The 21239-nt window shown below is 51.5% G+C and overlaps 1 protein-coding gene across 2 annotated transcripts; it reads right to left on the reverse strand.

Moving 5' to 3' along the window:
• Positions 1-6078: 6078 nt before the first annotated feature.
• Positions 6079-20954, reverse strand: TFE3 (transcription factor binding to IGHM enhancer 3). Of its 2 annotated transcripts, XM_063703012.1 has the most exons (11): positions 20468-20839; positions 17801-17914; positions 16453-16756; positions 15543-15788; positions 15356-15460; positions 11486-11603; positions 11078-11134; positions 10817-10892; positions 10487-10532; positions 8749-8896; positions 6079-7953 (listed from the first exon to the last, which is right to left on the reverse strand). In XM_063703012.1, exons 1-11 carry the CDS (start codon positions 20581-20583, stop codon positions 7868-7870), a joined length of 1416 nt encoding a protein of 471 aa, XP_063559082.1. In that variant the 5' UTR covers positions 20584-20839; the 3' UTR covers positions 6079-7867. The 2 variants fall into 2 exon arrangements, with proteins under 2 accessions (XP_063559082.1, XP_004064176.2); XM_004064128.4 differs by lacking the exon at positions 10487-10532 and having other exon boundaries at positions 20468-20954.
• Positions 20955-21239: the final 285 nt, after the last annotated feature.

The following is a 21239-nucleotide window of genomic DNA, read 5'->3' on the forward strand; positions in this document are numbered from 1 at the left end:
AGCTACTCGAGAGGCTGAGGCAGAACTGCTTGAACCCAGGAGGTGGAGGTTGCAGTGAGCTGAGATTGCGCCACTGCACTCCAGCCTGGGCAACAGAGCGAGGCTCTGTCTCAAAATAAAAATAAAAATTAAAAAAATATATATTTTTTGACATGGGGTTTCACCATGTTGCTTAGGCTGGTCTTGAACTCCTCAGCTTAAGCGATCCTCCCACCTCAGCCTTTTGTTGGGATTACAGGCGTGAGCTGCTGCGCCCAGCCTGAAGGTGATACTTTAAGGATGTGCAACTGTGTTTCACCTTAAAGTTTTGCCCACTAGTTTTAGCATTTAGTGGATCTTGTCTGCAGCAATTATTACTGTGGTATTCTAATGGGAATTTTCTACTTCCCTCATTCCTTCTATATTTATTATTTGGAATTCTTGTGTAAGAAAGAGTTGACCCTTCTCCATCATTCATGTATTTATTAGAGACAGCATCTCCCGGTGTCATCCAGGCTAGAGTTCAGGGGCTATTCACAGGAGTGATCATGGTGCATTACAGCCTCAAACTCTTGAGCTCAAGCCATTCTCCCGCCTCAGCCTCCCAAGTATCTGGGACTACAGGCACACACCACCTCGTCTGGCTCTCAGCATTTATTTATTCAATCATATCACTTATATAAATAAGTATGGAATCATGGATGTTCATTTTTTGAACTATAATCTAATATTACCCTTTCTGTTATTCTTGCTCAAATTGTTCCAGCTTTGGCCATTGGGAGTTGTTTTTCTTTTTTTTCGAGACGGAGTCTCGCTCTGTTGCCAGGCTGGAGTGCAGTGGCGAGATCTCGGCTCACTGCAACCTCTGCCTCCCACGTTGAAGCAATTCTCCTGCCTCAGCCTCCCGAGTAGCTAGGACTACAGGCGCGTGCCACCACACCCAGCTAATTTGTGTATATTTAGTAGAGGCGGGGTTTCACCATGTTGGCCAGGATGGTCTTGATCTCTTGATCTCATGATCCGCCCACCTTGGCCTCCCAAAGTGCTGGGATTACAGACGTGAGCCACCGCACCTGACCAGGAGTTCTTTCAGGTTGGCTTCTGTATCTTATGACATGCTGCAATCATTGCTTTTTTGTTTGTTTGGTTTTTGTTTTTTTTTTTGAGATGGAGTTTCGCTCTTGTTGCCCAGGCTGGAGTGCAATGGCATGATCTCGGCTCACTGCAACCTCCGCCTCCCAGGTTCAAGCAATTCTCCTGCCTCAGCCTCCTGAGTAGCTGGGATTACAGGTGCCCCCCACCACACCCGGCTAATTTTTTGTATTTTTAGTAGAGATGGGGTTTCACCATGTTGGCCAGGCTGGTCTGAAACTCCTGACCCCGGGTGATCCACCCGTCTTGGCCTCCCAAAGTGCTGGGATTACAGGTGTGAGCCACCGCACCTGGCCTCCATCATTGTTTTTAGGCATTTCCTTACTTTCTGTCACTACAGGATGCTCCAGGCTCATCTTGTATTTCTCTCCACCCCAGACTGAAAATCAGCCATTTTTCCAGGAGCACTGGTTTCTTTTATTGGAGAATGGCATTTAGAAACCAAGGTCCAGGCCAGGCACGGTGGCTCAGACCTGTAATCCCAGCACTTTGCAAGGCCAAGATGGGCAGATCACCTGAGGTCAGGAGTTCAAGACCAGCCTGGCCAACACGGCGAAACCCTGTCTCTACTAAAAATACAAAAAGTAGTCAGGCGTGGTGGGCAGCGCCTGTAGTCCCAGCTACTCAGGAGGCTGAGGCAGGAGAATCGCTTGAACCCAGGAGGCGGAGGTTGCAGTGAGCCAAGATTGCGCCATTGCACTCCAGCCTGGGTGACAAGGGTGAAACTCTGTCTCAACAACAACAACAAAAAAGAAACCAAGATCTGGCCACTAGATGTGCTCATTGTTTCTGGGATAGCATGATTTGTAGGACTTCTCAGTGGACAGACTGAGAAACCGTCTGCAAAAACCAAGAAGATAGGACCACTTAGTACAACATAGTATCTATGGTAGGTGCCTTCTGAGATGCCCTCAACCAGTGCTCCCCGCCTGCTATATTCTTGGTCTTGTGTAATCCCCTCCCCTTTAGTAACTTGCTTGCAAGTAACAGAATGCCTCAACCTTGAGGGGATATCACTTCCATAATTAGATCACAAGAGATGTGACCTCTGTTTTGCTAGCCAACTCTTTCTCTCGCTGGCTTGGATGAAGCAAACTACCATGCTGTGAGCCACTGCGTGGAAAGGCACACATGGTGTGGATGGTGGGCACCTCTGGCTAACAGCCAGCATGGAACTGGGGCCCTCTGTCCAACAGGCTGCAGAGAACCGGATCCTGCCAACAAATATGGGAGCACAGAGCAGATCCTTCCCCGGTCGCATGTTCAGAGAAGTCCTCAATCCTGCCCAACTCCTTCCTCGATTGTGCCTTAGTGAGAGAGGCTGAAGCTGAGGACCCAGCTGAACCCAGCCTGGATTCCTGACTTGCAAAACCTGAGAGATAATTTATGTGTATTGTTTGGAGCCACTAAGATTGTGGTCATTTGTTTCACAGGAATAAGTAGTACGGCATACTTACTTGGATCCTAGCACAGAAAAGACGTTAGTGGAAAAGCCAGTGAAATCCAAATAAAGACTGAAGTTAATAGTACTCTACCAATCTTATTTTTTTTTTTTTATTTTTTATTTTTTTTGAGATGGAGTCTTGCTCTGTCGCCCAGGCTGGAGTGCAGTGGCACAATCTCGGCTCACTGCCAGCCTCCCGGGTTCATGCCATTCTCCTGCCTTAGCCTCCCGAGTAGCTGGGACTGCAGGTGCTCGCCACCACACCCAGCTAATTTTTTATATTTTTAGTAGAGACGGGGTTTCACCGTGTTAGCCAGGACGGTTTCAATCTCCTGACCTCGTGATCCGCCTGCCTCAGCCTGCCAAAGTGCTGGAATTACAGGCGTGAGCCGCCGCGCCCAGCCCAATGTTATTTTCTTAGCACTGATAAATGTGCCATGGTTACGCAGAATGTTAACATTAGGGGGAGGTGGGTGACAGGTATGAAAGCTCACTAATGGTGATGCAACTCTTCTGTAAATCTAAAATTATTTCAGAAAAACTGTTAAAAAACCTCTGGGAGGCCAGGTACGGTGGCTCACGCCTGTAATCCCAGCACTTTGGGAGGCTGAGGCAGGTGGATCACGAGGTCAGGAGATCAAGACCATCCTGGCTAACGTGGTGAAACCCCATCTCTACTAAAAATACAAAAAAATTAGCCGGGCGTGGTGGTGTGCCCCTGTAGTCCCAGCTACTTGGGAGGCTAGGGCAGGAGAATGGCTTGAACCCAGGAGCCGGAGGTTGCAATGAGCCAAGATCCCACCACTGCACTCCAGCCTGGGCGACAGAGTGAGACTTCGCCTCAAACAAAAACAAAAACAAAAACAAAAAAACACACCTGTGGGAGGCCAGGTGCAGTGGCTCACACCTGTAATCCCAGCACTTTGGGAGGCCGAGGCAGTTGGATCATTTGAGATCAGGAGTTCAAAACCAGTCTGGCCAACATGGTGAAAACCCATCTCTACTAAAAATACAAAAATTAGCCGGGCAGTAGTGGCATGTGTCTGTAATCCCAGCTACTCGGGAGGCTGAGGCAGGAGAATCGCTTGAACCTGGGAGTTGGAGGTTGTGGTGAGCCAAGATCATGCCACTGCACTCCAGTCTGGGTGACAGTGAGACCCTGTACCCCCTTCCCCCCCAAAAAAAAACCTCTGGGCATTACATGTTACGTTTAAAAAATAAAGAAGAGGCCAGGCACGGTGGCTCATGCCTGTAATCCCAACAATTTGGGAGGCCGAGGCGGGCGAATCATCTGAGGTCAGGAATGCGAGATCAGCCTGACCAACATGGTGAAACCCCATCTCTACTAAAAATACAAAAATTAGCTGAGCAGTAGTGGCACATGTCTGTAATCCCAGCTGCTTGCGAGGCTGAGGCAGGAGAATCACTTGAACCTGGGAGGCAGAGGTTGCAGTGAGCCGAGATCGCACCATTGCACTCCAGCCTGGACGACAGAGCGAGACTCTGTCTTTAAAAAAAAAAAAAAAAGGCCGGGCACAGTAGCTCACCCCTGTAATTTCAGCACTTTGGGAGGCCGAAGTGGGCAGATCATGAGGTCAGGAGTTTGAGACCAGCCTGACCAACATGGTAAAATCCTGTCTCTAATAAAAATACAAAAATTAGCCAGGCGCGGTGACAGGTGCCTGTAATCCCAGCTACTCGGGAGGCTGAGGCAGGAGAATTGCTTGAGCCTGGGAGGTGGAGGTTGCAGTGAGCCGAGACCGTGCCACTGCACTCCAGCTTGGGCAAAAGAGCGAGACTCCATATAAAAAAAAAGAAAAGTACCTAAAATTTGCCAGGCATGGTGGCACATGCCTGTAATCCCATATACTCAGGAGGCTGAGGCAGGAGAATCGCTTGAACCCGGGAGGCGGAGGTTGCAGTGAGCTGAGATCGCGCCATTGCACCCCAGCCTGGGTGACAGAGGGAAACCCTGTTTCAAAATAAATAAATAAAATAAAATAAAATAAGAGAGTATAGGGCCAGGTATGGTGGTTTACGCCTGTAATCCCACTTTGGGAGGCCACGGCAGGTATATCACTTGAGGCCAGGAGTTTGAGACTAGCCTGGGCAACATGGTGAGACCCTGTCTCTACTAAAAATACAAAAATTAGCTGGGCGTGGTTGCGCGTCTGTAATCCCAGGTACTTGGGAGGCTGAGGCACGTGAATCTCTTGAACCTGGGAGGCAGAGGTTGCAGTTAGCAGAGATTGTGCCACTGCACTCCAGTCTGGGCAATAGAGTGAGACTCCGTTTCAAAAAAAAAAAAAAAAGAGAGAGAGAGTACAGCAAAGTTGAGGAGAAAAAATAAAGGTTATTAGGGAGCCATCAGTCTGGTTACAGAGATTCAGCAACCAGGCTTGGAGGGGTAGCAGTGTGATAGGTTAGAAAGAGCTAGCAAGGGTCGGGTGTGGTGGCTTACACCTCTAATCCCAGCACTTTGGGAGGCCGAGGCAGGCAGATCACTTGAGGTCAGGAGTTCGAAACCAGCCTGGCCATCATGGTGAAACCCCGTCTCTACTAAAAACACAAAAAATTAGCTGGGTGTGGTGGCAGATGCCTGTAATCCCAGCTAGAGAGGTTGAGACAAGATAATTACCTGAACCTGGGAGGCAGAGGTTGCAGTGAGCCGAGATCATGCCACTGCACTCCAGCCTGGGTGACAGGGCGAGATTGTCTCAAAAAAAACAAAAGAGATAACAAGTATGGTGGTCACAGTCTAGGGTAGTCACGGTGACCAAGCCCAGTTCCAGCCCTCAGAGGTCACAGTCTGGTGGGGGAAATGGAGGGACCAGGCCTGATGCTTGTTCTAGGAGTCAGTGTCTGGTTGAGAAATTGCGGGAAAATACTTTTTCCCAGCCTTCAAGAAGATACTTGTGTTCATTTAAATTCTCCCAAAATCTCAACATCTGTTCCAAAATTCAGTTGGTTGCCTGTTCCTCTGCCTTTCAGATATTTGTCTTTGTCCTTTCCACCATCTTAAATACCTCTGTTGTCTGCCAGGAAATATCCTCATAGACTTCTTTATCAGTTTCAAAAGTGGATTTGCAAGAAAAGCTTCTTTCCCCCTCTGCCCTCAGCGGCATTTTTCAATCGAGCCCTCACTCACCTGACTTTACTGTTTTACCGCCTCACCCATTTACAGGCTTGCATATCTTCAGAACAGTTCAATTATATTCCTCAGCTTCTTCAAAGACCAAATGGAAGTAAGAAGCAGCATGTTCTGACTAACATCCCTTTAGAGAAATAAATTAGATGAAACACTTGCAGCAGTTAAAATTGTGCCTGGTGATTGGTCTTTAAAAGTACTGTCTTTTGTTTGCATATTGTCTTCCTCCATGCCCTCTTCCTTTCTAAATTCTTTTATCCATCCTTCTGGAATCTGTTTCTCCCAAGGACTTTTATCCCTCTTGGCCTGCATGGGCTATGTTCACTGCACAGTGAAAAACAAGGACAGGAGACTCTTTGCCAAAGTTAAAAGCGCATCAAACACGCCTAGCTTTTATTATTTTAATCACAAACCTATAGACCCCTCAGTATACCCTCCATGGGGCCTGGCCCCAGCAATCCAAAGCTGACAACCTTGGGTGTAGGTATGAGGGGTGGGAATGGAGGGGGGAGTGTCTCTTGATAACTCTGAAATGGGGTGATTCTTCCAAATGAAGAACTGGGTGGGGAACAGAGGTTGGGGTGGCCTAGATTCTCAGTATACGGAGCAATAAAAAAATCAGATAAACAAATGAGGGGGTACAATATGCTTTTACAACCCTCCTCCAAGCTTCTGCCTTGCTGGGGGAAGGCTTCCAGTTTTTCCTGGGCTGGGGAGGTCCCAGGATAGCCCCTTCCTTCATCCTCTTGCCCTACATGTTGAAAAAGAATACTGAGGTACTGGTTCTGGTAACCTGAACTCAGTCGCCACTAATACCCATCACCTTCCCAAACTGCCCCTCAAGGAAGAAGGCAGGACTCTGCCCAAGGGTGGGGGCCTCTCACTCCAGATATAGGTCTGGAAAATTCATCCATGAAATTTCATAATCTGTCCCCTCCCTCAAGAGCAAGGTTGGCTCAGAGCCCTCCTAGGTTAGGTCAGGTTGGTCCCAGGTTAAGGCAGGGGAGCTTAAGTATCACTCCTCCCTGCAGTGTGGAATGCTTAGATGGGATGTTGCTGAGGGACAAGGGTGGGGCTGTGATCTCCACAAGCACTAGCGGTGGCCTGGTCCTACTGATTCTTTCACACCTGAAATACCTGTGCTGGGCTGTTCCTATAGGGAAGGGGTGGGGCCTGGCTCCTCCATTCCTAGAAGGCCAGGAGAGTTCCCAGGGGAAGGGGCTGGGTCTCATCCTCGCTTCTGTTCCTTGCCTGGGCAGAGCAGGGCAGGGTTCATGGGGAAGGGGCAGAGCTTAAACCCCCAGGGCTGGGACCTCCATTACTTGACTCCTCTTCTGTGCCAGGACGGACTAGACTGGTGGTTCCAAGACAAAGGATGGAGCAACATCCTGACATCTCCCTTTCCCAGGAGACCTGGCTAGGACAGTCCCTAGGGAACAGGGGCGAGACCTCATCCTGTCTCCTTCCCTCACCTGGGCAAGGATGAGTCCCACAGGGGCAGGGGTGAGGCTGTGATCCCCAGGGGGCAGGCCCTGATCTCATGTCCTTCTCCAGCCTTCTCCTTCTGAAATACCTGCACTGGGCGGTTCCTTCGGGGAAGGTGCAGGGCCTCATCTGACTCCTCCTCCTTGCCTGATTACAGGGGTGGGGCCTGATCACATCTCCTCTTCCCCCAGGATACCTGGGCAGGGCAGTCTCATGGGAGGGTGGGGGAAAAGGCGGGGCCTCATCCTGACTGGTCCTCCTTTCCTGGGTGGGAAAGTCCCAGGGGAGGGGTGAGGCCTGATCAGGACTCCTCCTCCATGCTGAAGCTGCTGCGGCGGCTGCTGGCCTTGGAGACAGCAGGGGACACTGAAGAGAGCAGGGGATCGGAGGCAGCCCGCAGTGGGGACAGGGCACCCCCCGACAGTCCTCCCACCACCCCCTCCTCCTCCTCCATCAGAATGTCCTCCAGCCCCAGGTGGAAGGGGTCTCCCAGGTCCCCCAGGTGGTCGCTGGGAAAGTGCAGGTCCAGAAGGGCATCTGAGGGCGGTGCGGGGGGCTGCTGATGGGGAGCATTCTGGGCAGGTCCCCCCCCTACATGGAACGTTGCTGCGCCTGGCCTGCCCTCCTCCTCAATGTCCAGCTGCTCTGGCTTGAGGCTGTCAGAAGCCGAAGTCGTGGCCAAGGAAAGCAGCCCTGGAGTGGGAGGTACTGGCAGGCCATGGATCTGGGCCTGCAGTTCTAGTTCCTGTAAAAAATAGGGGTTGGGTGCAGGATAAGTAGGGTTCAGAGTCCCTCAGAGGCAGAGGAGTATAAAGGTTGAAAAGGGTAGGTTCCCTGGGTTGGAATTCAGCTTCTGCTACTCACTAGTTCCAAAACTTTAGGCAAGGTGCTTAACATCTCTGAAGCTTCAGAGTCGCAAACTGTAAAGTGGGTATATAATAATGGCCCCTAGGCTGGGCGCGGTGGCTCACGCCTGTAATCACTTTGGGAGGCCGAGGCAGGTGGATCACCTGAGGTCAGGAGTTCGAGACCAGCTTGACCAACATGGAGAAACCCCATCTCTACTAAAAATACAAAAATTAGCTGGGTGTGGTGGTGCATGCCTATAATCCTAGCTACTCAGGAGGCTGAGACAGGAGAATTGCTTGAACCCGGGAGGCGGAGGTTGCGGTGAGCCGAGATTGCGCCACTGCACTCCAGCCTAGGCAACGAGCGAAACTCCATCTCAAAAATAAATAAATAAATAAATAAAATAATGGCCCCTATCTCATAGAATTCTGAGGATTGAATAAGTTAGTGGATATAAAGCTCTTGTCACAGTACAGAGCACAAGATAAATGCTATGTACATTAGCAATATTATTATCCTTGTTAATATTATGATTATTATTTATCATTATCACTATCATCATCGTGTGATCTGGGAAGCCCAGGGATCCCCCAAGTATGCCAGGAAGGGAAACCCTGGCCTGCTCTCTCTCTGCCTCCACCTGCAGGAAGCTTTCCCCCTCTTCCCCCACCACCATCTCCTCTTTTCAAACCTGAATTCGGAGCTGCAGGCTGCGGTTGGCCTGCTCCAGGGATCGCTGCCGGCTCTCCAGGTCTTTGGAGCGCTGCTGCTCCTTCTGCAGCTTGCGGATATAATCCACAGAGGCCTTCAGGATGGTGCCCTTGTTCCAGCGCATCTCCCTGTGGGGCCCAAGTGGGAGGCAAGCAGGAAATGCCACATGAGGGGTTTCTCAGGAGCTGAGGCGGGGATTGCACCAGGTGGGAGCCTCCCACCACATGCTTAGAACTTGAGGCTGGGGTCTTTCAAAGGTATGGAGTACCCAGAGGAAAACTTCCCGCCTGGAATCTTACAATGGTGCCCCATCACACTCCAAACCCTGGAAGCCGTCTCTGACCTGACCCCTTAGGATTCCTCTCTTCCCTATGTCCCTCCAATTGATCTCACTACAGCCACATTGGTCTCTCAGTGCTCCTAGAATATGGAAAACCACTCCCATCTCAGGGCATCAATCCCAGCCGTGCCCTCTGCCTTGAATACTCTTACCCCCAGACACCCATGTGGCTCCCCGCCTTGCCTCCTTAGGCTCTTTATTCAAACGTTTCCTTGTCAGTTGGGGCCTGCCCTGTCCTCACCTTCCTTATCCCAAACTAACCCTCTCCAACATTCTCCCATTTTCCTTCCAGTCTTTATTCTTCTCATAACACTCATCATAATGGATCTCATCGATGTTTACTTATTTACTATTTGTCTGCCCCCACTAAAACATCAGTTTCATGAGGTCTGTTTTGTTCCCTCTGGTATCTTTAGGGCCTAATATGGTACCTGGCACAAACCAGAGGCTCAATAAATAAATCTTTCTCTTTTCCTTTTTTTTTGCGGGGCGGTGGGGGATGGAGTCTCGCTCTGTCACCCAGGCTGGAGAGCAGTGGCACAATCTCGGCTCACTACAACCTCCACTTCTCGGGTTCAAGCGATTCTCCTGCCTCAGCCTTCTGAGTAGCTGAGATTACAGGCCTACGCCACCACGCCCAGCTAATTTTTTTTGTATTTTTTGTAGAGATGGGGTTTCACCATGTTGGCCAGGCTGGTCTCAAAATCCTGACCTCAAGTGATCCACCCGTCTCGGCCTCCCCAAGTGCTGGGATTACAGGTGCCCACCACCACGCCCCGCTAATTTTTATATTTTTAATAGAAATGGGGTTTCACCATGTTGGCCAGAATGGTCTCGATCTCCTGACCTCGTGATCCACCCGCCTCGGCCTCCCAAAGTGCTGGGATTACAGGCGTGAGCCACTGCGCCCGGCCATCTTTTTTTGTTGTTGTTTTTGAGACAAAGTCTTGCTCTGTCACCCAGGCTGGAGTGCAGTGGCACCATATTGGCTCACTGCAACCTCCACCTCCCGGGTTCAAGCGATTCTCCTGCCTCAGCATCCCGAGTAGCGGGGATTACAGGTGCGTGCCACCACGCCCAGCTAAATTTTTTTTATTTTTAGTGGAGACAGGGTTTCACCATGTTGGCCTTCAACTCCTGACCTCGTGATCCGCCTGCCTTGGCCTCCCAAAGTGCCAGGATTACAAGTGTGAGCCACTGCACCTGGCTAATTTTTGTATTTTTTAGTAGAGACGGGGTTTCATCATGTTGGCCAGGCTAGTCTGAAACTCCTGACCTTAGGTGATCCACCCGCCTTGGCCTCCCAAAGTGCTGGGATTACAGGCATGAGCCACCACACCCGGCCAATAAATAAATCTTGAATAAATAAAGGAAGTACCATTGCACCACTGCACTCCAGCCTGGGTGACAGCATGAGACTCCATCTCAAAAAAAAGAAAAAAAAAAAAGGAAGTACTAAGTGAACAGAAAAGTAGGTGCATATATCCTATGGGGACCAGATGGGGCACACAGACCATAACATTATGTGCCTAAAATTTTAGGTGCTGACATAGTGAGGGTCTGCAACCCTGCTCAGGCTGAGAAAGAACCAGACAGAGGAGAAATGCCTGGGCCGAGACTGCCTGGTGAGCCCACCAAGGCACAATTTTAGTAGCATGGGACGCCTGCCCCACCTCCCGCTGGCCTGAGGGTCCCAGCCCAGACTCACGGGTCACTGGACTTAGGGATGAGAGTGCCCAGTTCCTTGATCCTGTCGTTAATGTTGAATCGCCTGCGACGCTCAACTTTGGAGAGGGGAGGAGAGGAAGAAAGAGTGGGAGAAAGAGTTGTCAATTAGCCAAAAATGGAAGAGACAGAAAGTAGGGAGTTGGGAGGCTGTTGCAGGGAAGGAGTTCCCCATGGGGGGCCAGGACTCGGGGTGAGGCAGGCCTGCACAGCACCCGGGCAATGCACACGCTCTCTGGCTTACTTAGGTTGTGATTGTCTTTCTTCTGCCGTTCCTTCAAAAGGGCCTTTGCCTCGGTCTCTGGAAAAGAGTGGAGTGATCAGGGCCTCTGAGCACAGGAAGGCAAGAAACACATGCAGATGCTAAGGTAGGGTTTGGTAGCCAAAAGCAGGGGAAATGCCTTTTTTAAAAAGTGCCTTCTTTTTACTATTTTAAGCCATGGTGATAGGCTGGTTGTTAAATCCAAGATGAGAGGAACTGAAGTGGGGTGAAAGCAAGACCACAAGCCATACGGGGAAAGGGGACAAACAGCCTCCATTTCCATATGTCCAAACCATTCCCCTCAGAATCAGGCCCATCTCTAGACCTGGTAGGCACAGGGCTCACCTGGGGTAAAGTGTAGGGCCATGGGGCCAAGACCCTATCACCTACCAGAGATCTCCCGTTTGATGTTGGGCAGCTCAGCTGGGCAGGAGTTGCTGACAGTGATGGCTGGTGTGGCCACGCCTTGACTACTGTACACATCAAGCAGATTCCCTGACACAGGCAGCTGGGGGCAGAGAGGGCAGAGAACCACCAGTTGGGAACAAACCCCAGGCTTGGCTCCTCCTCAGAACCAGGTTCCTGAGCTTCCACATATCCCAAAGATGGGGCACCCTCTAATGCAAGGACTGGCTGACTCAGCACCAGAACCCTTGCTTCTCCTTCAAGGCAAATTCACATGGCGACCAAACAGGGAGGACAGAGCAAACCGGACCTACCTTGCTTCGCTGGGAGACTGGAGCCTGCCTGGCCTGCTTATCACTTCCTCCAGTCCCTCATATCCCTCAGTGACCTCTAAAGCCCCTTTCCCAAACCCCGGGGCTGGCTCTGAGAAGAAATGCTGGAAAACCACCCTTCTCAGGTCTTTGTCGGCTCTGATGGGACATTCCAGTCCGTTAGCTCCTCCCAGCACAACATTCCAATCCAGCATTCTTGGAACACTCCAACCCAATCTTCTCCGACCTTGGTAAATTGTCATGACAACATTCTATCCAAAATCTGGCCTTCTGGAGAATTCCAACCTAATCTCCAGTCTTTCACTCTGATCAAGTTGTACCATCTTCCACTCTGATCAAGTTGTACCATCTTCCACATCAGGGTCTCCTGCTGCTGTGGACCAAGGTCCTGACTCCAGTATCTTCCTGCACATTCTGTTCTCTCAGGAGATTCTTATCCAACTATTCAATTAGCACTGCTTTATGTCAGCCTAGTTTTTTTTTTTTCCTCTCCTTCACACTTTCCTGGATATACTCCAGAGGAGCACGTCAATCTGAAGTATACCCAGGGCCAGGTGCAGTGGCTCACGCCTGTAATCCCAGCACTTTGGGAGGCCGAGGCGGGCGGATCACTTGAGGTCAGGAGTTCATGACCAGCCTGGCCAACATGGTGAAACTCCATCTCTACTAAAAATACAAAACAACAAAAAAAATTAGCCGAGCATGGTGGCCTGCACTTGTAGTCCCAGCTACTTGAGAGGCTGAAGCACGAGAGTTGCTTGAACCCAGGAGGTAGAGGTTGCAGTGAGCCAAGATCACACCACTGCACTCCAGCCTGGGCAACAGAGCAAGACTCCATCTCAAAATAAATAAATAAATAAATACAAATAAAATAAAGTATATCCAAATCCCACTTCTTCATGAGTTTTAATCTCTTTTTTTTTTTTTTTTTTTTGAGACGGAGTATCATTCTGTCACCCAGGCTGGAGGGCAGTGGCGCAATCTCGGCTCACTGCAAGCTCTGCCTCCCAGGTTCACGCCATTCTCCTGCCTCAGCCTCCCGAGTAGCTGGGACTACAGGCACCCGCCACCACGCCCGGCTAATTTTTTCGTATTTTTAGTAGAGACGGGGTTTCACTGTGTTAGCCAGGATGGTCTGGATCTCCTGACCTTGTGATCTGCCCGCCTCAGCCTCCCAAAGTGCTGGGATTACAGGTGTGAGCCACCGTGCCTGGCTGAGCTTTAATTTCTTGAACCCACTTCCAGTCTGGTGGATATAAGGTCCCAATCTCTAGTTGTGTCCAAATCAATAAAAAGTTCTGATAAATTAGTCCCATTTTTATACATGCTTCCATCCTATTGATAAGTTGGAAAAAAGCAAAACTACAGCCACTTGGTATGCTCTAAAGCAAGTTATGAGACCAGGCATGGTGGCTATGTCTGTAATCCCAGCACTTTGGGAGGCCGAGGTGGGCAGATGGCTTGAGCTCAGGAGTTTGAGACCAGCCTGGGCAACACAGTGAGACCCTGTCTCTACTAAAAATGCAAAAAATTAGCCAGGCATGGTGACACAAGCCTATGGTCCCAGTTACTTGGGAGGCTGAGGTGGGAGGATCACTTGAGCCCGGAAGGTGGAGGCTGCAGTGAGCCAGGATTACACCACTGCACTCCAGCCTAGGTGACAGAGCAAGACCCTGTCTCAAAAATAAATAAATAGGCCGGGCGCAGTGGCTCAAGCCTGTAATCCGAGAACTTTGGGAGGCCGAGGCAGGTGGATCACCTGAGGTCAGGAGTTCGAGACCAGCCTGACCAACATAGTGAAACCCCGTCTCTACTAAAATACAAAAATTAGCCAGGCGTGCTGGCGGGCACCTGTAATCTCGGCTACTTGGGAGGCTGAGGCAGGAGAATCGCTTGAACCCAGGAGGCAGAGGGTGCAATGAGCAGAGATCGCACCATTGCATTCCAGCCTGGACAAGGAGAGCGAAACTCCATCTCAAAAAAAAAAAAAAAAACACTCAATCAAAAAAAAAATAAATAAATAAATAAAGCAAGTTAGGCCAGGCATGGTGGCTCATGCCTGTAATCCCAGCACTTTGGGAGGCCGAGGCAGGCAGATCACAAAGTCAGGAGATTGAGACCATCCTGGGTAACACGGTGAAACCCCGTCTCTACTAAAAATACAAAAATTAGCCGGGCATGGGGGCACGCGCCTGTAGTCCCAGTTACTCAGTAGGCTGAGGCAAGAGAATCGCTTGAACTTGGTAGGCGGAGGTTCCAGTGAGCCGAGATAGCACCATTGCGCTCCAGCCTGGGTGACAGAGCAAGACTTTGTCTCAAAAAATAAATAAATAAATATAATAAAGCAAGTTATGAGACTCTTGGAGTGTTCAAAACCAGAATGTTACAATGGTATATCCCTTGCTCTAGAAAGTTTTATCTACTGACTAGAAGGACTCTGCCTCCTGGCACAGTTCACTTGGTATATTCCAATCACTACGAGATTCAACTACTTGTTATAACCCACAGCAAGTTTGAAAACTTTAGTTATGCTTCAAGGCCGGGCGTGGTGGCTCACACCTGTAATTCCAGCACTTTGGGAGGCCAAGGCAGGTGGATCACTTGAAGTCAGGAGTTCAAGACCAGCCTGGCTCACAGGGTGAAACCCGGTCTCTACTAAAAATACAAAAATTAGCCAAGCGTAGTGGCGTACACCTGTAATCCCAGCTACATGAGAGGCTGAGGCACGAAAATCGCTTGAACCCAGAGGCTGCAGTGAGCCAAGATCGCACCGCTGCACTCCAGCCAGGGTGACAGAGTGAGACTCTGTCTTAAAAGAAAAAAAGGTAAAAATAAAATAAAACAAAATGCTCCAATCATTACATAATCTGGTGTATATGTCCCGATGACCTGAATCCCTTGGTACATTCAAGTTGCTATAAGATGCTCATCTCGGCCAGGTGTGGTGGCTCACGCCTGTAATCCCAGTACTTTGGGAGGCCGAGGCAGGCAGATCACGAAGTCAGGAGTTCAAGACCCGCCTGACCAACATGATGAAACCCCGTCTCTACTAAAAATACAAAAATTAGCTTGGTGTGGTGGCACGTGCCTATAATCCCAGCTACTCAGGAGGCTGAGGTAGGAGAATCGCTTGGACCTGGGAGGCAGAGGTTGCAGTGAGCTGAGATCGCGCCACTGCACTCTAGCCTGGGTGACAGAGTGAGACTCCGTCTCGAAAAAAAAAAAAAAAAAGATTATCATCTCTTGGTACTTCTCACAGCAAAGCCCAAGCACCTTGATATGCCCTACTGTCTCAGTGAACTCCCCACCTGTATCTCTCACAGTCTACATGGTCCACCTCTCAACACAGTCCAACAAGGTCCAAGGGCATTGTTGACATACCCTGTTCTCGTCATAAGGCCTCCCTCTCTATCTTAGCACAATCAAGGCAAGGGTCTCATATACACACAGCCAGACTGAGTATGGTCTTGGTGATACAGAAATGCCCTAATTTTCAGACCAACCTCCCATCTCAGGGCCTCACCGTGCTGGGGAGCTGCAGTCCTGTGGTGCCTCCGGGCAGATAGCTGAGCATTTCATCATTGTAACTGGACTCCAGGCTGATGATCTCATCAATGACATCATCAATCTAGGGAAAGAAGTAAATATTATACAGGTTTAGAAGAATTTGGGAGGGGAATGTGGGAGGAGGTTTGGCTGTAGCCTCTTACCTCCTTCTCTGAGCTGGACCCGATGGTGAGCAGTGCCATGGGGCTGTTGGGCGCACTGCCTGTGGGGCCGGTAGTGTGGGCAGCCTCGGGGGCAGGCAGTGGCTGGGCACTTGCGGGCCCCGGCGGTGGGGTGAGGGCCTGGGAAGCCAGCTTGGGCCCAAGTGTGGTGGACAGGTACTGTTTCACCTGCTGCCGGCGCGCCTGCTGCAGGTGGTAGCGCGTTGGGTTCTCCAGATGGGTCTGCACCTGTGAAATAAGGTAGACAAGGAAAGAGAGGGGACAAGGCAGAACAGGAGTCAAAGGGGTGAATTCTGAGCCCCAGCCTGACCCTCCTAACTCATTGGTGCCTAGACTCAGGCAGACAAGCTGGGCCCAGAATCTGAGAACAACCCAAAAATATTGGCGAGTCTCCCCCAGGACCCAAACTCTCTTTCTCAGAAATCCTTCACAGCTGCCAAGATCCACCCATGACTGACAGGATCCCTCGTAGTTTCTGGAAAACCCTGTCACAGTCCCCAAGATTCCCCACCTAGTCTCTGACACCACCTAATAGACCTGGGAACCATACAATGCTTCCCAAGACCCCCTAATGGCCAAAGAACTAATGTATCCCACACACATGAAGCTCTTCCTACAAAGCCAGGGCCCACTTGGGGCACTCATGAGCCTCCATGGTCCACCAAGACATCCTCATGGCCCCCACGAACTCCTCGCAATTTCAAAAGATCATCTCAGAAACCCAAAACACATGAGACATGAACACAGATAATTTAAACAGTACCAGGGACCTTCCTTAGAGCCCCTAAGACCTTGCCCCCAAATCACCAGCACATCGAGGCCATCCCTAGCTCCTAGGATCACTCCTCAGTCACTAGGAGCCCCCTCCCAGGGCCTCTGGATCTCACCTTACCTTGAGCACCTCCCTGGGCACCTGAGCAGGGGGTGGACGGCTCAATGTGTGGCCCCCAGCAGAGACGCCAACCACAGAGATGGCAGGAGAGGCAGGTGCAGGACTGGGGAAGGGAGCCGCGGCGGCCTGTTCCCGACGCTCACGCCTCTCCTGCTCCTGCGCCTGGGCCCGCATTAGCTGCTGCCGCAGCAAGACCCTCGATGAAGAAGATGACGACATGGCAGGGGTCCTGGAGCCCCCTGCAGAAGACGATGCAGAGAGTGTAGCTGGGGTGGCTGGTGTGGCCTGCAGTGATATTGGGAGGCTGTGGAATGGGAAATATGGGGCCATATTTTAGGTAAGCTAAAAGTCTCATCCCAAGCCTAAAGGGTCTTAGCGTGACGGAGCAGACACAGGAACCAGGCCTGTTCTCTGCCTTCCGAGGCCACAATGTAGAAGCAGAGACACAGGAACCAGGCTTGGTGATGGCTCTCAGGGGTCACAGTCTGATGGGGGACACACTGGAGGTCAGTCTGGTGGGGGAGTTTTAGCCTTTGGTCCTTATGGTGAAGCCTAGATTTGAGCCTGTTCACATATTAAGTGGAGATGCTATTGTTCAGCTCTGCAAGTGGGGGTTTGTCCTATTTACAGGAGAGCAGAAGAAGCAGAATTGAGGCTTTGGCAGCAGAATGTGGATACAGAGGGCTCCTAAGCCCAATGTGAGGCTAGAGAAGCTCTCTGAGCTCCTGGGGGTGGGCGTCAGGTGACAGGAGAAGCCCCAGGTTCCTCTTCCTCCCCTGCCTGGGCCTCTGGTCCCAGGAGCTAGTCAGTCTTGAAAACCTCGGAGATTTCACAATACTCTCTTCCTGCCCCTCTTCCCCCTCCCGTCCCCTCTCTCAGAGCCCGGGCCGATGACTCAGCACATTTAGACTTCCAAGCTTGGGGAAAGAAGAGACCAGCAGGGGCTCCTCAAGGGCTGAGGGTGGGTGAGTTGGTAGTGTGGGAAGGGACTGAGTTGGGGCTAGAGGCATGTCCCCGCCCACCCGGGGACATGAGTTTAAGCAGGCCACGCCCTATCTCTGAGCACTCCAGGCCGGCTGGAACACCTGAGGCTGAAACACTTGCATATGAATGGGTGTGCAGGTGGGCTGGGGGCAGGCAGGGGAGGTCTTGACAGAGATACTGGAGTCCTAGCTTGGCCACCTACTTTCCTGTGTGACATGCTCTTTCTGGTCCCTAATTTTACCACCTAGAAAACGCAGGCTGGTGAAAGAATGGGTTGGGCTGGTACTGAGGGCCTCTGCCCATCAAGAGGGGAGAGGAGGGCTGAGGAATTGGGAGGGGAATCAGATAGACAAGTCATACATACCTTGAGCGAAGGGGTAAGGGTTGGCTTTTGAGCTCGTAGAAGCTGTCAGGATCAAGGACGTTTTCTAATTCTATGTCAGCAACAATCCCGGATTCCGGAAGCAAAGAGTTCAGGCTGAGGGGGAGGTGGAGTGGTGGTCAGTGATTGAATGAAGGACCTTATTCCCCAGCCCTCCCCTGAGACAGAGAAAGAGAGAGAGAGAGGGGGAGAACGAAGAGGAGGGCACAAGCCCCTCATATTTGGCCACCTTGCTGGGTACCACACCACCATGAATTCCCACCTCCTTCCCCCATCCCCCTTTCCCTTCCCCACTGTGTTACTCATAGTCCCTTAGGAGTCAGAATAATAAGAACGCCTGCATCCCAACCCCCACACTGTAACAACCTGGGTTTGAGGAAAACAGAATTTAGGAATAACAATTCACTTTATAGAAGGATTCCTGACTTCCTATTCAGAGTTCTCCCAGCCCCCATATCCCCCTACTTTTTTTTTTTTTTTTTTTTTTTTGAGACAGAGTATCACTATGTCACCAGGCTGGAGTACAGTGGTGCGATCTCAGCTCACTGCAAGCTCTGCCTCCTGGGTTCAAGTGATTCTCACGCCTCAGCCTCCCGAGTAGCTGGGATTACAGGCACACGCCACCACGTCCGGCTAATTTTTGTATTTTTAGTAGAGACGGGGTTTCACCATATTAGCCAGGATGGTCTCGATCTCCTAACCTCATGATCCGCTTGCCTCGGCCTCCCAAAGTGCTGGGATTACAGGTGTGAGCCACTGCGCCCGGCCAACCCCCTGCTATTTTCTTTACAGCTAAATGTGAGCCCAGGTATATGTGTGTACACACACACACACACAGAGCAAGTAGGGGCATCCCTCAGCATAACAGTCCCTTGTAACACAAACTGAATGCATCACAAAGAGAACTGGGAATAATTCACTTGACGTAAAGATCTACCATTTCACAAATGAGTTTCTCCCAGCCCCAGCCAGAGTTCATGGGATACCAACACATGCCTAAATATAAAATAGAAATATCAAAGGCTCCCCTCGCTCCAACAGACTGGATTTACAAGAGGGAGAATTTGGGTGGTTGATCCACTTTATACAAGCATTCTTTTCTTACCGGAGGAGCCTGCCCAGCCTTCTCCTGTTTTTTTGGATAGATCAAAACACACACACACCCCCAACACTAACACCCACTGGCGCACAAAATAAGAAGCCATATACACCCATCCCTTTAACTATGTCCACTACTGCGATGATCTAGGTTGTTACAGAGGAATCAGAAGATGGTGAATCGATATACAGAAAGGCTCTGCTCAGCCCCAGAGAGCAAGGGACAGTTAACACACACGTGGATGAATATGCATCCTTCAATTTAGCTAAACATTTAGAATGCTGAGAGATTGCTGGTGACTTCACTTGACAAGAATCCTCTCCCCTCCCCAAGGATCTGTCTTCCTTCCTCTCCTCACCCTCAGATGGAGCCCTAAAACCACCCAGGAAGTTGGGAAGAGGAAGCTCGGGCGAGTCACTGAGCTCAGCACAATCCCAGGCACAAAGGAGGCAAAGACCCCCCCCCCCACCCAGGGCTCACACACCCATTGCACAGAAGTTGGAAGAGATGGGCACTGGGGTGAGCAGGGAGGGCTGGGGCTCCAAAGCCCATTGATGAAAATAAGGATGAGAAGAGGCCAGAGGGGATCCACCCAGGCAGGGATGGTGCAATCTGTACTCGTTCCAGCTCTATGGACAGATTCAAGATTACCCCCAGGAGCTCGGAGATCGAAAAGAAGATAAAAAGAAAAGGGGTGTGGGGCTAGGGAGTGGGAAGGGCTGAGAGGCTAGAGCAAGTAGCAGCATGAACAAGAGCCTCCTCTGGGTTCCCAAACAAGGTCTGAGGCCTCTGAGCTAAGAGGTAACATCATCACCCTCTGCCTGGCTGTCTATCTCCCATTCAGGCCCTTAACAGGTGTGGGAAGAGGGTTTTGCCACTATCCTTGGGATCTGCCCCAGCTGGGTAGGCGGGCAGAGGGGAAAGGATTATTCTGGTCAAGTCTTGCTGAATGTTGCTTCTCTTGTTCATTCACACGCACTCACAAGGCTGGTCCCAGGCAGCATATCTGAGATACCTCCAAATCCCTCCAGATTCATGTTATCCCCAAACACAGCAACCAGTCACTGAGAGGCACCAAGCTCCCAAGACAGCACTTCTGTCCCTCAGGACCCCTTCTCCCACACTGAGGGAAAAAGATTCTAGGATTCCCTTAAAACCAGTGACTGACCTGACAGTGTCCCCTCAAATTCATTCCCCTCATGTCCGACTGAAAATCCCCGAATTCAGCCTCTAATCAGAGACCCTGTCTGCCAAGTTCAGCTATCTCAGACCAGTTTCTGGATACTCCAGAATAGGCCCCTCTAGACGCAGTCAAGGGCTCCCCAAACCTGACCCAGACCCCGCTTAATGCACTCCCACGACTCCTTTAATAAAGCCACAATCCAAGCAGGCCACTGCCGGATTCCTTAGGTGCCCCCCCAAGACGGGCGCCCCGACGTCCTCCAAGGCTAGGCCGAGGGCCTCCAATCCCAGTCCGGGGCCCCCGCTGCCCCCGAGATCAGGCCCCTGGGAGCCCCAGTCGGCACTCCCGGCCCCAGGCGGCCCCGCACCTGAGCAGCTGAGCCGAGTCGGCCGGCCTGCGCTCCTCCAACAGCACGAACACGGCTCGAGGGCCCTCCGCGCTGGCCTCTACGCCATCCCGAGCTGGTTCGGCCGCATGAGACATGACGCCCGGCCCCGGGCGAGCCCTGCCAGGCCGGTCGGGCCTCGGCCCGGTCCCCCTAACAAAATAAGAGTCCCCCCTCCCCCCAGCTCGCCACCGCCGCCTCCTCCGCTAAGCCATGGAGCTAGCACTGCGCGGGCGGGCGGTGTCGGGGAGATGGGATGGGCTGTGAGTCATCCCCCGCCCAGAACGGACCGACGCCCCCCCTCAACCTAACCCCGGACGACCGCCCTCCTCCCCCTCGTCTTCTTCCCCCTCCTCCCCCCTCCCAGGGATGGGGAAACTCCACAGGAAGTGACCGCACTGGGGATGGACGGCCCGTCTGGCCACGACCCATTAGCGAGGCGGCCAATCGCTGAACGGCGATTCGAGGGCCCACCCTAAGCGACGCCTCCGACGAGGAGGAAAAACGCGATTCGGCCCGCCCTCATTCCGAGAAGCAGCACCCAGACCACGCCCTCAGGGGCAGCGACAAATAGGCGAGGGTTGATTTGGTTGAACCACGCCTCTATGTTTGCGTCGCTTTCGGAGCCACGCCCTCTCTTCTCAAATTATCCCTCTGCAAGGTAATATTAAGCCGCTCCTTGGGTCCTCTGCGCCTGCGCATCGGTGGCCAGTCGGCGCACGGAGGGTCTCCCGGCCAAGCTTTTAGCTGCGGA

This window comes from Gorilla gorilla, chromosome X, assembly GCF_029281585.2.
Source record: "Gorilla gorilla gorilla isolate KB3781 chromosome X, NHGRI_mGorGor1-v2.1_pri, whole genome shotgun sequence".
Taxonomy (NCBI): Eukaryota; Metazoa; Chordata; class Mammalia; order Primates; family Hominidae; genus Gorilla; species Gorilla gorilla.